At 35.1% G+C, this 16,710-nt stretch overlaps 1 protein-coding gene across 5 annotated transcripts in view; it reads right to left on the bottom strand.

Moving 5' to 3' along the window:
- GLRB (glycine receptor beta) overlaps window positions 1–16,710 on the bottom strand; it is a 60,375-nt gene that overhangs the window by 31,311 nt on the left and 12,354 nt on the right. For all 5 annotated transcript variants that reach the window (XM_056490279.1, XM_056490277.1, XM_056490276.1 and 2 more), the window contains exons 3-7: window positions 16,262–16,368; window positions 13,680–13,747; window positions 6,248–6,477; window positions 2,862–2,944; window positions 136–276 (exon numbers count right to left, since the gene is read on the bottom strand). In XM_056490279.1, coding sequence (XP_056346254.1) covers window positions 136–276; window positions 2,862–2,944; window positions 6,248–6,477; window positions 13,680–13,747; window positions 16,262–16,368 — 629 coding nt within the window. The remainder of the gene's footprint in view (window positions 1–135; window positions 277–2,861; window positions 2,945–6,247; window positions 6,478–13,679; window positions 13,748–16,261; window positions 16,369–16,710) is intronic.

Raw genomic sequence — 16,710 nt, 5'->3', positions numbered from 1 at the left:
CCACTCATTAATTAAAAGTTATCTATTCTATCCCAGGAAATGTAAGACATGGACTGGAACATTAGACATTAACTATAAACAGTAATTGAAGGAAGCTTAGAGTTTTTTACCAAGGAAATAATTTACATTACCTACCTGTGCCTTTGTAATACTTGGTACAGTTACCATATTCAATATCCTCCTTTTTAATATCAAACTGAGGCAGAGCAATTTTCTCTAGCTGTACAGGATCTCCAGACTGCCAGATAAACCGTAAGTCATCAGTTGTGTAACCAACTACAAGAACAAAATAGTAATAATAATTGTTTAAAGAACAACCTCAATCACAGTAAACTCTGCAAGAAAACCTAGCATATATGTATTGTGTATCTTTCAGTCTTTTTATTTCCTGTTCAAATAAATAAATACAAAAATAAAATAATCTGCAGCTGCATTTTTATGTAGGCCGAAGTTAGAACTTAGTGGGTGAAACATTATGTTATCAGCAATATTAGGATGACTAAGAGGTATTTGTTACAGTGTGTACTTTTCAAACAAAGAAAGCAAAGCTGTATTTTGCACAGCTTTCAAGCCTCCATAGCCATTCATACTCTACTTCAGCAAACATGAAAAAGCTGAATTTTAAATTCCACTTATGAGTCTGAGTAACTTCAAAAGAATTTAACAACTCAATTACCATGATGAATGTTTGTGTAAAACAACTGCATTGCTTATTTGCTCAGACTAAAAGCCCTGATTCATTAAAGTTTTGCCTTTAAGGAAATACTTGACCAGGAGTTAGAGCAGATGAGGAGTCCTATGGAAACGAGCTCAGTGCCTTCATGACCTACTGACTACAGACAGACCTCAGCAAACCTCTGAGTGCCCAAATCATAATATATACACCACCACCAAGTGAGAGGCAGTGCAAGTTAGATTCACAATATTAAAGAATAAAGCAATATTGATTAAATATGCATAATCAGAATCATGATTTTACATGTCATTTTTTGCTACCTTCTGTTCATTAAAGATTAACTTAATTCAGAGATAATGTTTGTTAGATGGGAACAGAGAGGAGGAAACATAAAAAAAGATGGGAGTTAGAATGCATCATTTTGCAGTTCAAAGCCTGAGAAAAATGTTTAAAGACCCATTCTTTTGCTGGAGGAATTAGATTATTCTTTTTAATTTTTGAAAAACAGCATGATTAAGAAAGTAAAACTGCTCATAAATGATGTCTCTAAGATTCACAATAATTTAATAAAAAACACAATGTTTCAAAGCTCCATAATATACTATACAAAAAAATTGTATTAATGTCTGTTCCAACACACAGCATATCACAAAACTGCCAAGATCCTTTACGATAACAATTACTGGAGAGTGAAAATTTTGTCTATAGAGAATATGTAGAACTGGGGATATGATAACTGTGGATTTGAGAGCATCTTAGTAACAAGTGATGGCCTTTTTTATTTTAAAGTTTAGCAAGTAAAATCAAAATATTCATTTGAAAATAACCTAATAATAAAACTGCCAATGGCTAACAGGGAAAGAATTGGAAGGACAGATAGGAAGTCATGGGTACCTTTCTTACTTTTGATTACTGAATTAAAAGGTAGAAGAAAGTTTAATGCACAGTCTTTTCAAAGATACAAATTCAGTGAATTTGAGTATATGCATCTTAGCATTATTTTTTTTTACCAACTAATTTATCCTTGCATGATTATACCTTTCATCACTTGCAAAGCAAGTGGACTTTCTGGACTGAGAAATCTTGAGTGAATTTCCATTAGTATTACTAACTAATTCCAGTTTTACTCCAAACTGATTTGAGCTTTCCATATGAGTTTAGCTAATGTACATACAGAGAAGGAATGAACAAAATTACTGTGGACATACTAAAATTCTAAAGATAAATGCTGACAATCAAAACCTAACCTGTAAAACACTATTACTACTATTATTACTATTATTGTCATAACTATCATTATAATTATTTTTATTTTTATTTTTAACTTTAGCTTGTCCCCATTGTGATACCCTGCACAGCTTTGGTTAACCTTACTTTTTCTTCACTTGTGACTTCCTTTCCCCAACCTCACCTTTCCCACTGGACCTGCTGGAGTAAAAGCTGAACATTTTTATGTTACAGGAGGAGCAGACTTCTCTCTGCTTCACACTCATCCTTATTCAGGAAAACAGAATTACCATGAAAGTGGGATCACCAAGGATGAAAGTGCTGGAAAAAGCTGTAGCTGAGTAGACATCTGCATACTTGGAGCAAGGGAAGTAAGATGAATTTGAAAAACATTTTGTCTGCAATTTGCAGCATGTCGTGAAGTCCTTCAGAGATGTGACCTGTCTGCCCTATTGTAAGATTAAATCACCTGGAGACCAGGAATAGATGCCTGACTACATCCACAACATATCCTGAAACCACTACCAAAAGATTTGATACTAAATGATCTCACTGCTTTGGCATCAAACACTTTTCCTTTGGTACTGTATCAAAGGAGGTATAAACAATACCACTGCATCATCAATGCAAAGGGATAAGTTGGGCCCAAACAACCTACAAAGCAGCACATGTGGTAGACGTTAAAACTACCTGGCAAAACCATTCTTCTTTCCAAATTAAGTATTTCCATTCATCTCAGTTTATTGTAAATGCTTTTATAAAAGGCCTCAGAGTGCACAGTGCCATAACGGTAAGAAACATTTTTGATAGGGAAATGTACATTGGTAGGAACCAGTGAGTATCAATTTCATGATTCATTGAAAATATTGAGATGAAAGAAACAGAATTAATAATTTTTGTTTGATTCTCATGCATGCCTAGAAGAGAAGTGTTTTTATGGACAGAGTGATTTACATACAGCTTTCCAATTGCATCTTGCAGCGCTGTGTATCCATAGGAAATAAAGTCAAGTCCAAAGGGCATGACAGCGTAATAGACAATCTGAAAATACAGAAATGGTATTTAAAAACAGTGTGAGATGTCAGGTAAGCAATAGATGGTCATGAGAAAGAAAAAAATCAGAGGTTTTTTATTTTCATTCTCTAAAAGAGCAGAAATAAAGTTTAGAAGTTATAATTAGCAGTTTGCCATGGAGATCTCTCTAGCATAAAATAAGATAAAATTTTATAGAGGGTTTTAAACACATAGAAGCTCACAAATTAGAGAACTGCTAATACAAGACAAAATGCTTATAGGTCATGGAATAACCAAACCAAATGCCCATACAGAACAGAGTTCTGTCTCCAGCATTGGCCAGTTACAGACTTCTAAAGAAGAATATGACACTACAGCAATATGGAAGTGTTATTTTGCCAGATATCCAGCAGCATCCAAAAGTTGCATCTTAATGGCTTCCTAAACCAGAAGGGAATCTTCAGTATTTAAGGGACATCAACAGATTTTTTTGTCTCCACTAAGTTTTTTTACTTTCAGCTGCTTTCTGGAATCTAGGTGTCCTGGTATCAGCTGGGACAATTAATTATTTTCCTAATATCTGGCACAGTGCTGTGTTCTGGATTCAGTATGAGGATAACATGGATAACACACTGATATTTCTGGTTGTTGCTGAGTAGGGCTTACTCTAAATCAAGGACTTTTCAGTTTCCCATACTCTGACAATGAGCAGGTACACAAGGAGATGGGAGCCAGCAGAGAAGGGATGGGCATCTGTCAGCAGATAGTGAGCAATTCTATTTTTCATCACTTGTTTCTCTTGGTTTTATGTGTCTCTCCACCTGTGCCTTTAATTACAAGTAGTCTTGGCATTAATACTTTCATTTTGTTTAACTTTCCTGCAATTTTTAAGTGGTTCTTGACACACAACTTCTACAGTCTTTATTATCCTGCCTCTCCCCCCCACGCCAGTGAGGCCAGGAGGAAGTGAGTGAATGATACTTAGTTGCCAGCTGGGGTTAAACCCCGACACCACATAAACATCCACAGACAGCATCCTGCAGCAAAGAACGCCATAGCTAAGCTGCACACACTCTAATCACACTTCTGTCTATCCTCAGTCTGTCTCATAGTTCTTTCAATGCAAAAGAAGGAAAAAAAAAATCTACGTCCATCCATTCTTTCTGTGCCATTTGTGATTTAGAGACCTTTATGGCACCACCAAAAATTATTTTGCTTTTTCTAGTGTGAAAAGTTCAGCCTTTCTCAGCTGTTCCATACCTTTTACTATCTCTACTGCCCTTCCTACAACTGGAAGACCAGAATTGCATTCAAGATGTAAGCATAGCATGCTTTTATGCAGTGGCATAACTTTAATCCCTAATACTTCCAACAATTCAATTCATTTTCTCAAATAGTACTGAGCTATTAGCTGATATTTTCAGAGAGCCATCCATTACTACTCAAAGCTAATTTTTTTTTGGCTGGTAATAATCAACTCTAGATCAATCAGGTTTTATGTTTTTTTCCTCATGCATAAGTTCCAGTTGTTTACACTGAATTTCATCCCATTCTTTGTTGCCTAATCCTTAGATTGACTTGTGGTTCTCACTGTTGTCTCTTATCTTTACCATTCTGCATATTTTGGTATCATCAAATGCACTTGCAAAGTCAGAGTTTTTCAGATGATTTATGTTGAAAAGCACAAAACAGAGAATAGATTTTTTTTTTTTGTGGAAGTCTACTGTTTACTTTGCCTGATGTGAGCAGTAGCTGTTTATTCCTGTATTCAGTTTCCTAATTCTTAACTATTTATGCAAGAGCTTTCTCTCACACACATTTTGCTGTGCAAGTATTTTGATAACTGGAGAATCATTTATATGTGATAATATCTCTATAAATAGAAATACAAGACTTGGAAATTATATATTTTTAAAATGTCGCCAAACCACAGTCCTTAAAAAAAATTCATCTTACCTGCATATATATCATTTAAGAACATAGTGTGCTATTAAAATAAACAGAGTATTTTTAGAGGAAGACAATAATTTCTAACTTCATTGAACCCAGTTTTCCTATTTGCAAGTTTTCAGAAAAAATTTTTTCCATCAGAAACACTTCTATTAGTATTCACTCAATATTCACTAATCATTAACCATACCTATTGAAGTAATTTATAAATACCTGCAACCCATAAAAAATATTTGAAAAACATTTAAATGTTTCATTTAACATTTACTCTTTCAAATGGGAAATTTCTTTCATAGCTGGAAGTTATTTTCTACCTTGAGATATTAATTTTTACATGCTTCAAAATTACAGAAGCAGCTGAAATCAAAACCAAGACCTTCAGAGCAAGCCAAATGAAATGCTTTGATTGCTCAATGTATCTTCTTTTTTGATCACTGCCAGCAATAGTCTTGAGACTGATTTTTCTCATCCTGTTTTGAAATGGGAAAAAAAGAACCTAAACTCCTTCATATTGTTTCTTTTTTTTCCTACCCATTTCTACTCAAGAAAGAAATAACTCATGTGAACCTAGCTTCTCAGGTGATTCCCTCTTAAAAGTAATGTTACAGCATATTCAGATAATCATTTTTACATCTATCAGGGTAATATATTATACAGCTCACACCAGAAGAAAATTCACTTCCTGTTAGGAAATTTAGCCTAATCTCTACAAACTATAAACTATTAACTCTCCAGATCTGTCATTCATTATGACCTCCTTTTAAATCAACTTATTTTCTGGTTTCAATGGATGAATATTTTTGTGGCATCATGTATACCTTTGATAAACCAAGTCAAACCACCAAAAAAGGATATGTTAGTTGCAATTAAATTGAACAGCAATGCCGAGGTTTCTGAAATAAATTATGTCCAGTAAGGCATAGAATGTAATTAGGATTTTTTCACAGTACTTCTACAAAACATATGTTTACAAATTTTGTAATTTCTGCCTTTCCCTTTTTCTTTAGCAAGTAATCATCTTTGTTTACTTTAGCTGCTGTAAAAATTCAAGTAGTGTGCAACATATACTGTTTTACTGAAGGATATATTTCATATATATATATATATATATATACAGTGTTTAAATTTAGTTATTTCAGTGTGTTACCTTAACATGCATATACTTCAAATTTCTCATACCTGCAGTGCTATCAAGTGACATGCTTTAAAACACCTTCATCTGATTTCTTTACACATATTTAATTTATTGCAGCATTGTTTAGAAACAGTCTTATAAATGTAAATATTAGTAATAAATTGCATTAATTTACTAAGGCTAATACAGAATATATATTTCATATAAAATCACTTTAAAAAATAGTGGAAATATAAATAAAATACCTCATGCTGACTAGGACGTCTCCATCCCGAAATATAAAAAGAAGGATATTTTCTTGTGTGACATCATGGAAGTTAGCATTTTTTTCATTTGCAAAGAATAAGTCTGGCTTCCAAAGACACTTAAACATAGTTGGGTCCACTGTTAATGTATCTGAACCTCTCCAGTCATTGGGCAGTTTGAGTCTGGGGTCATTCCATTTCTGTCTTAGAAAGATGTTGACTCTATAATCCTGATGGGAAGAATAAAAAAAAAAAGTCTAGCAAAAAACCCACAGAAAAATAAAACAAATCACACCCAGAAGAGAAAAAAATTATGCCCTGATTTTTCTATCACAAAGAAAGTAATCACTATTCAAATTGCATTATGAAATGTTATGTTTAACAGACTTTACTAAAAACAGATTACATCTTACTCATGGTTTTGAATACAGCAATTTTCCTTAAACAAAGGATCAAATTGTCACTCCAGAGTAATTTTTGAATCCTCTCAGTAACAGGCTCCTGTTACTCAGGCATAGAGAAAAGCAGGGCAGAGAAAGGCCATAACTTGACTTCACTAAATGGCTGCAGGCAGCAGGCATGATATCACTTCTATCAGGATATCCTGTGAGTGCCAGTTCTAGTTTACTCTCCATTTGATTAAGTGACACACTGATGGCAAAACATCACACTATAAAACCAGGAAACAGACCAGATAGGTAATAGATTTTATACTACACACCCAGAATACAGCCCCAGACCTTCTATCAGTGATCTGAGATTACCTTGGTAACAGGAAAACTGATGACAGCTTGCAACATAAGTACTAAGGTAGCAGGTATGAAAGGAGAAACAGAATCAGTCTCAAAGAGACAATATCAAGGCTTTACAGAGGAAATCTTATGAAAACAGTAGGACTCTGGCTGAAGGACAGACAGTAGTAGAGCCATGCTCAATGAGAACCTAATTTTGCTTTTGGGAATTGGAGTAGCATATGTCTCAGGGCAAAATGATACTCTGTACATGTTGTGTCCTTAGTGAAAGCTGTGAGCATCTGAAGGAAGAATGTCAGCTATGATTTTTCAGTCTTATCTCTTAAGTCTTTTTGCTTTTTACACTTACATTTAAGTCAGCGGCTCTTTTTGATGTGTATGTAAACTAGGCAGATCACATATGGAGAAAGAATAAATCTATTGTCAAAAAAAAGTTAAAGAAACTCAAACAAATGAATGAAAATTCTGTATGTAAGATTATTTCTATCTCCAGTCTTCCTAGTTGCCTTCTATAGTGTGCTTTGTTTTTTCATAACTGTCTGTTAGGTACAAAGCCTCCTGAGATAAGGGCTGTGTCTTTCAGAGTAATGAAAACACTGCTACTGCTCTACAACTATAGCAAAATGCTAGAAATGTGTGAGTGAAGGCTCCTGACGTATTTTTAGTTTGTCAATGGATTCTGCACACAAACTAATTTTACAAAGTTTTTTATTCTACATGTCAATGACTCTTACACATTTTTTTTGATACAACTGAATTATCTTCTATCTTACTTACTACATTTACAGTTCAAAGCAGGGGCCATCTTGAGACAGTCATGCTAACTTCAACCAGAAGGAGTCCACTTGGCTAATACCTCATGCAGAATAATTAATTCTGTTGTTTTGCTCTCCATATTTAAATACAGTGCCCACTTTCCCATGTCAAGTTCACCAGTCAAATTAGCCCAAGTATTTATTTATTACACTATTCTGTGTAATATTTTTCCTTACTGCATCGTAAGGAAAAAGCAAAGCAGCAAAACTAAGTTCTTGTTACTTGTTGGTAGCTGGTTTTGGAAAAAATATACATAGTCTGACCCTCATTTATACAAAGGCCTATGTTGTCGTATCAAAGTAAAGAAGAAGCAAAAAATAATGGTTAATATGAAGTGAATTTGTACTGGAAGGCTTTAACAGAGAAGTTTCATCATTGGAGGGAATTCAGGTCATTATCTCAGACAGCATATTTTCAATTATATGCATATAATTGAAAATTTCATTTACTTGCTTCTTGCTGAAGTTTCGTTCCCATTCCATATGTACTCGCTCTCTTGGTGACAAAAAATTACTCTAAACCATATGAGACAAATACTGCATACCATTCATGCTCACAAGCATTACACTATTGGTTACACTGAATTCAACTTTCCCATAAACAAATGCATTACCCTAATTTTAAGCAAAATAAGATGCCTTCTCAAAGCCATATGCAAATGATAAGCCCTGTCCAACACTTGCCTTCAGCTTACCCATTCAGTAGAAGAAGATGCTTACATCACTGAAAAGCAGAATGTACTGGCAAAATAAGAATTGGAAATAAGATCAGGTGGATGGATGCTATTTTATTTCCTTCCTTGTTCTACTGCAAATGAACTTAAACACCAAACAACCAGATGTTTCAGCATCTTGAGACCTTGAGTCTGTTCCCGTTTAACTCAGAGAAAGAAAATTCCCTTTAATCTAAAAGGGGGAGTGTTGGAGAAGATGAAACTGAGGAATCTTGTAAATATGAATGCTCAGATTCTGGGAATATAGAAACCATGAATGAAATTGAAATGAAAGCCACGTTTGAGATACCAAGCCCTAGTTACTAAATAACCAGGTACACAATAGGATGGCTCGCCGAAGCTAATCCACTCTTAATTAAACAATGCTTTTGGCCAGAGGGCAAGGCCAAAAGACACAAAAGACTAGCCAACACCCAAAGATTAGATCTTAGAGTTTAGAATGTCACACACTATGCTAATATAAGGATTCCTATAGGCTGTATGCAATTGCTATAGAATTAGTATTCTGTATTAGATTGGTTCTTAGGAATCAGAATATTCATGATGGAAGTGGATTTATTGCGTTACAAATGGGAAGTCGCTCTCTTCTTCCTCTCTTTACTCTTTACTCCTTGCTCTTCTTTCCTTCTCCCACTTCTCCTCTCCTCTCCCTCTTCCATTACCCCAATACCCTTTTATCCCATTACTCTCTCTCCCTCCCCCTGCTCCTCCTCTTCTTCCTCTTTTTCTTCCTCTCTTTACCCTCTTTATTCTCTCTCTCTACCCTCCCCCTTCTCTCTTTCATTCCCCCCTTTTTATCTCTTTAATCTGCATGTGGCTGTGCCGGGCAGCTCCTTGCAGACTCTCCTATAATAAAGTGCAACTGTAGCTTTTAGCATTTACAGAGCGTTTGAGTCTTGTTCCACGCGTCCACCCTGATACAAAGAATCCAGGAGACTCCCGCAGGGGAGTTTCAGTCCCAAAGTAGATATATTGACAGGGATACTTGTAGAGGAAGGCCAGCACACACTTGAGGCAATACAGAAAATGTAGAAGGAAGCAAAGAGATGTCACAATATAAAACTGGCTAGCCAATCAACAATGTGCAACAGGTCTGCTTCTTAGAAAAGCAAGCATCCTTACAGCATCTGGCAGCAGTAAAGGCTAGGATCTGCTTTAACTTTATCTTGAAAGAAGTCTGTAACCAGTCTTCTCAAATTTGCACAATGAATTTCAAGATTCAATAAATGTATTACAATTAAGTTGAACCGGGGCTGAAGAAACAGTCTGCATGGAGCACATGGTCTTCCTGATGCACATTTTACAAATATTTTAATTTGCAGAGTGATTGACATTTTATAGTAAAGGAGAGTCAAACAGCAACTAAGAAGCCTGAAACTAAGGGAAGAGGATGGAAGAGATATTCAATAGTATCAGAGCTAGGAGGACCTGCCAGGTAGAAAGAAAGACAGAGGTATTCTGCAGGGCTTTGTTTTCCCATGCAACTTCAACAGAAGGCAAATTGTTTTCAGGGAGATTGGGAGGCATTCTAGGAAATACTTCAGAAATCTACTAAATAGTGGGCATGTGGCCAGAAAATCACCTCAGGCCAGAAAGCAAGCATAGCCTATACATCTCTCTGCAAAATAGAGCGCACAGATCGTGAAAGACTTACTGCATAAACCGCACTCATACAGAGAAAGGCAACATAATAAACGCAGAAAATGTAATTTTTAAGATTAAAGTAAGGAGGCTGAATGTTTTTTGTGATCACAAATATTAAAAAGACTTCATGAAAATTTTTAAAGAAGGAAGAAGTGGTGTTTTGTCATTTGAGTCAGTGAAGAAAGGTCACACTGCAAGCAAAAACCTTGAACATAGATTCTGTAGACAGAAATTCAGATCATTCATCACAGAAAAAATATAGCTGTATGGGTATTTATACCAGAAACTTCCTATCCCTAGGAATCCTTGACTGGTCATCCAGTCTAAAACAGTTTCTAAATGTGACATAATCACCATATTTTACCAGGAATCTGCAGTCTGAAAAAAATAGGAGCAAACTCAGAAGCAGAGTTAATGTGGGATCCTTGACAAGTGGTCTAACAATGTAGAAGCTAACAAGTTGCAGGATTCAAGATAAAGGGTGCTTACCAGAAGGTAGCAGCTCTGGAATAAGCTCTTCTTTTTATCTGTACAAATTCTGATTCTCTCTGTAGTTCACTAGTTCTTTTGCTTAGTTTTTTTTCCATAAGATTTGCCTGATAAGTGTGTGGAGGCACTGCAATTCTCTTCAATACTAAACAACACATGAACAATATCCTTTCTAGACACAGAGCAAACATTTGCCCTTCACAGTCTTCACAAGAACTTGATTAAAGTGTACAGGATTCTGGGCATAGGACCCACAAAATGGGTACTCGCTTTAAAATAAAGTAATTTCAAACATGTTGATGCTTTTCTATAAAGAAATTCCCTCCTTTCTTAAATCTAAGTGGTCTCAGAGGGAGCTAATCTCAACTCTGTTGAGGATGAGCCAACTGCATAGCTAAGAATATAATTATCACAGGACCAGAAGGACAGTAAGCAAGGCCTTTTCTCACTGGCACTCTACACATTTGTTTGCTGGGCCTTCTACCATGACCTCTGTTCCAACCATTGTTCCATTGTTATTTTTCCCCACATTTCCACCACACATAAGAAGGAATCATTGCTTTAGCAGGTTTTACCCCCACATAGATTTTGCAAAAATTTGTGAGTTCAATTACTACAGCCAGCAGTGGCTAGAGAGCAAAGCATCCTCACAATTCATTGACTGAAATACTTAAAATTTTTCACAAATTTTGGGACGACTCCAATCAGTTTAGTAGCTTCCGGTAATTTTAGAGATGGTCTATAAGTCAATACTCCTCACGATTCTTACCAATGCCAGAGACAGTAGAGCTTTAGCCAGCCACTCCCTTCTCCAACACCAAGGAACCTTTTCAGCAGAGCCAGTACTTCTGCAAATGTCTCCTTTTCTGAACACAAGAGATCTCTCTGATTCTTAACAGGCTTGGTGCCTCACCTCCAGGAAATATTTCTCCTGTGATTCTGGAAGTACAAATCTTTTCCTATTCTAGTGTCTGGTATATTACCCAGATCATTTGAAGACAAGTACAAACCTATCCCCAAGAGAGCAGTGACTCCTGAATACCCAATGCCCACTGAAGCAGGAAGAGTTTTCTAAGTAATACATGGAAGAGCAGATTGACTGTTAATTTTGTTGGTGCTTCCTGTATTACATTAAGGCAATCAAGAAGAAATCCAAATTTCACATAAACATGCTTAGCTATCATGGTGATCAGCTAGACACAGAAATCTAAATAACAGCATAAAACAACGTAAGGATGGTGGCTGAACTTCTGAATTATGGAGGAGAGCATGACTATCATACTCTAGTATGATACATCCTAGTGAATTCGTAAGTAACCACATCAGGAATGCACAGGCAGGCATACCTAGAGGCTGTAGAGAGCATATATATATATATTTTTTTTTTTTTTTTGGAGGGGCTAGGGGAAGCAAATCTCTCACAATCATGTTTTATTACTATCTGAATCTGGGTTAAATGCAAAAAAGCCTCTTTAAAAGTCAGTTCTTAAAGCATGCAATTATTTCAGAAACTTGAAAGGACTGTTTTGGTCTAATATACTTGACATCTTAAGATGCTTATCTAAGTCCTACTTTCTTGCTCTTCCTCTCTGCCCCTCTTTGAATTTGAGTCCTCTTTTTGTTTTTAGAAATAAATCTTTTGGCTTCTTGGGCCAACTTTCATTTTTTTTGGTTTTAATATCGGTTCCTACTAATGCCTTTAATTTTCTTACTATCATTTGCAATCAAACATAAATCTCTACTAGCTAAAGAAACAGAAATTCCTGGCCAAGCTGTTGAAAATTGTTCTAGCCACCATTTATGTTCAACTTGGAGTGGCAGTCCTATTGAAAATTCATTACGGTAGCATGTAAGCAGGTTCTGAATTTTAAGTGGGCACTTACTTTCAACAACAAAAAAAAATGTTTTATTTCTTATTAGTGGTATTGTAGTTTATTGCTTCTCTGCCATTATGAGTCAGCTGCCTTAGTCACAGTATTAAAAAAAGCTACTTGATTTTGGGAGCTGTCTCAACGCTTTAGATGCAGCATGTCACCAAAGTGATCAGGGAATGCCTCAGAACTCCCACTCATGTGGGAGTGCATGTCTTGGCTGTGGCTTTCCATGAACTGGCACGACATAATGCACTCCCCTCTTTTTTTACACAAAAGGAAAACCTGATCAGGTCAGAACATCTCCAATAACTAAATACATTTTTGGCAATATTTTTGATAGTGCTTATTGGAAACACCATGACAAAAAAAGATGTCCAAGTCTCAAAATACCAGAAAGGTCTTTGCTGAAGCAACCCATATTTTGAAATTGATTTTATTTCCCAAAGAAACAAAAGAAGTCAAAATTGCAATGAGGATTATTTCATCCTGACATGTTGAAATTTTCTGGCTGAACTAGATACACATTTTTATGAACTTCACTCCCCAGTTTATCTTTCCCATGCAGTAAATAAACAGCAGTAAGACTATGGTCATTGATAGTTTATTCCTTTACTACTGCTCCTTCTATTTCTCCACAATTTATTTCCATCTTCAGATCCACATAAAAAAAAGAACCTATATGTTTCTTCATTATGCATGTCTGTTCTTTTTCTCTCATATACAGTCTTAGTGGTTTGGGGATTTTTGAATAACACACTAAGCAACATGTGTAATAACTCTCAGGAAGACCTTTAACTAGTACTACCAAATGGGTTCTTCCAATGAACTTCAAAACTTATGGAAATTAGTCTATCTCCTACATCTTAGAAAACATGGATTTCCTTTCATGTAAATCAGATTCTAAAGCTACAATAATCTGTGGACACATATAGAGTGAAATACCTTAATAGATTTAGGTCTATGGCATAAAGCACAGCCTATCAATCACTAACTCCATTAACTGAATTCTCAGTGTCTGCAACCACAACAATTCTTTCTATTTTATAGTTCATAATCTTCAGTCTGAAGTTAATCTTAGTAAGAAAATCCCCATGTATACTACATGAATTTAATCTCACTCTTACCATAGTTGTCTCTTGAATTGATCCAAAGCTGTTAATGAAGATGTTAACCGCAACATCAACTGGAATTCCTTTAAAAAAAGAATTATCGTGAGGTACACAATCCAGTAAAGGTACATTATCCTTCATTTAAAGCTCCTTTATACAAATGTCACAATGTAACTTTACCCTTTTAAGTTGGTATATATAGCTGTCAAAGTCAATAGGAATCACTGTTTAGTTTTCAACCTAGTGATAAGAAAAAGTCCAGAGAACTAATCTTACAGAATTCCACTGATCATATATCTAAATTAATAGTTTTTGAATTCCATGATTTTCTGTTATGTCAGAATGAATAAGCCAGTATTATGTTTTTTTGCACACAGTATAACAGATAAGAGACAATTCACATTTGTAGCAGCAGACACTTTTAACTGTCAAGGTCATAATGCCAACCTATCACGCTAAATTACCTGTTTATGATTGTGAAGAGATATTTCCTTATGCTTAGTGCAAGTAACATGCATAAGCCCTTACCTGCCTGTAAAATATGGATACAGGCAGGTAAAAAATTATTGCATGCATCTTTCACAGCTATCTAGCCTTGTCTGAAAGAGTCTGAAATCTGTTCAATTTTACAGTGGTTACCAATTAGCCAAGAAAAATTTCTAGAAGTCAGCAGCCATGAAGATATTAAGAGGGCCTGGATTTTATTTCTCTTTCCATAGCCACAACTCCAGTAGTTGAAGAGGAATGGTATGATAGCTCCTACATCTGCCCTCTGCCACCCTGTGGGAATTGATTGGCAGTCATTTAATCTGGTGTTTACAGAGAGTTATCACAGAGCAAGGAGAAGGGGCCTGATAGTTGAGAGAACTAATTATGTCCCACTATTTTATTTAGTATCTCTATGGTGTGAGTGTCAGGATGTGCACTAGATGCAGGTATGTGATCTCATTTACACTGTTACAAATACTCAGTGGGTTTCTTCCTACTTTTAGCAACAAAAAAGATATAAAAATATATGAATACTGTTTTGACAGACTAAGCAAATACTGTAAAAAATAATAATGCCTCTTCCAATAGCAGGTTTGTCTGTATAAAATATTCTTATGTACATTTAATACATAAATCCAAACTCATTCTCTTAAACACCAGGAATTTATGACGATAAAATTTCACCTTTTCAGTTAAACTGATTTGTTTGTTTTGGTTTTTTTTTAATTAGACTACTTAAGTGTGATGCTTTTGGTTATGCAATAAGCACAATACTTCTTTCAATGCCTGATGCATGTGACAGAGCACCCATCACATCACTAGTAGTCAAGAGTGTATTCTCTCTTCCAGATTTGAATAGGAAGTGCCATCCAAGAAAATCACTCATGTGTGAGGAACATTTTAACATGGGCAAACTACTTGTCAGAAAATGTTCTTTTTCTTCCACCTCCCTCTGAGTTAACATTACATGTCCTCCCTTTCCCTTCTGTCTTGATTCTTACCAGACTGCCAGAAGGGTTATCAAAAATATAAAGAAATCTGCAACATGCTTTGTTATTACAAGCTGATTATGCTGAAGAACAGGTAGAGAAGAGGCTAAGATTTATCCTTTGTGACAATACTCAATGCTGCAAACATATAAATATGGTTCTACAGAGAGTAAGAAAGAAGCAGTACACTTGCTGAGAACTGAGTTTAATATGTTTATAAAGCTGTTAAATAGAACTGAAAATAGCCTCTTCAAAAGCACAATAAACATTCAATATTTCCAAATTTTTCATACTAGTGATATTCATGTTAAAATATCTCTTAATGCTCACATAATTATATGGGGAGTTTTAAAATGAAAGAGCTGTTTTATGTAAACTGCATTGCCTATTTGTAATAAAATTGTCGACATCTTTTTTTGGAAGGTAAATAATATCATTCCTGGAAAGTCTAATTTACAGCCTAACTTGTGTGAATTCTTAGAGGTTTTGTAGAGAATATGTATTCCAACTTTTTCTGCACACATAAGGATTCACACTTGCCTACACAGAAGAATCCTGCAACATATGACTATCAGGGAGATGTTTTAATGGCAGAAAATATGTTTCATTGCATTACCTACATGAATTCCCAAAGTGTGTAAGCTTTATAACTAAAATATCTTTACAGGATTTAGTAATTGTTTGCTAGTAGTGATACTGCTGACCCTCAACTGTTTATAATCATCTTAAAGGATGTCTACAGAGAAATCTGGTGGTTTAAAATATTGTAAAACAGAGTCTAACTAAAATGTAGGGATAAAAAGATATCTTAAAAACTTATTTTATAAATTATATTTCTACATTTTAAAAAAAATTTATAAAATAAGTCCAATAGTAATAAATCATCGCATACATCATGCCACATTTCATTATTATGATAATGAAATCCTAACATATTATCTTTCATCTCAAAAGAATAAATATCTTCTGCAGTTCCACACTATCTAGGAAAGCTTCTATTAAAAAAAACGGCAGAAATTTTGCTTGCAAGTATTACCTCTACATAGTTTTTCTCTGTGTGAAATGACTAAAAGTTAAAATCTAAAGATTAAAAACAAAAAGCTGAAAAATCTGACAAACCTTTGAAATTAGGCCTTATCCTGGGATCATAGCTGAGCAATAGTCTATTCAAGATATTGCTGGTAGAATTAGCAGGTACTCTTGCAAGGTCTTCAGCTGATTGCTGCCTGTAAAATAATTTCATTAGTTACTATAAGACAGAAACAACTGCATGCTTAAACTAAAGTGATTTTAAAGTAATGCCATAAATGCCATTTCACAAGCAAAAAAATGTTCATTATTTTCAGCTGCCATACCATATAGTCTTCCTCTCCTTAAGAAGTTTCAGTATTTTTCTAGAAATTATTTGTGTCATAAACACAAATGCTCTCTGACATACTCTAAACTTGGAAGCAAATAAACTGCAATTCACTAAGTATTCCCTTCCCTCCTAATAAAAATATGCAGAGGGACATGATTTCTTCATCAGTGGAAAGCAGTCACCTGAACCATTTTTAGTAACTGTCAGA

The sequence above is a fragment of the Oenanthe melanoleuca genome, chromosome 4 (assembly GCF_029582105.1).
Source record: "Oenanthe melanoleuca isolate GR-GAL-2019-014 chromosome 4, OMel1.0, whole genome shotgun sequence".
Classification (NCBI taxonomy): domain Eukaryota; kingdom Metazoa; phylum Chordata; class Aves; order Passeriformes; family Muscicapidae; genus Oenanthe; species Oenanthe melanoleuca.
This window is presented reverse-complemented; position numbering and strand designations above follow the sequence as displayed.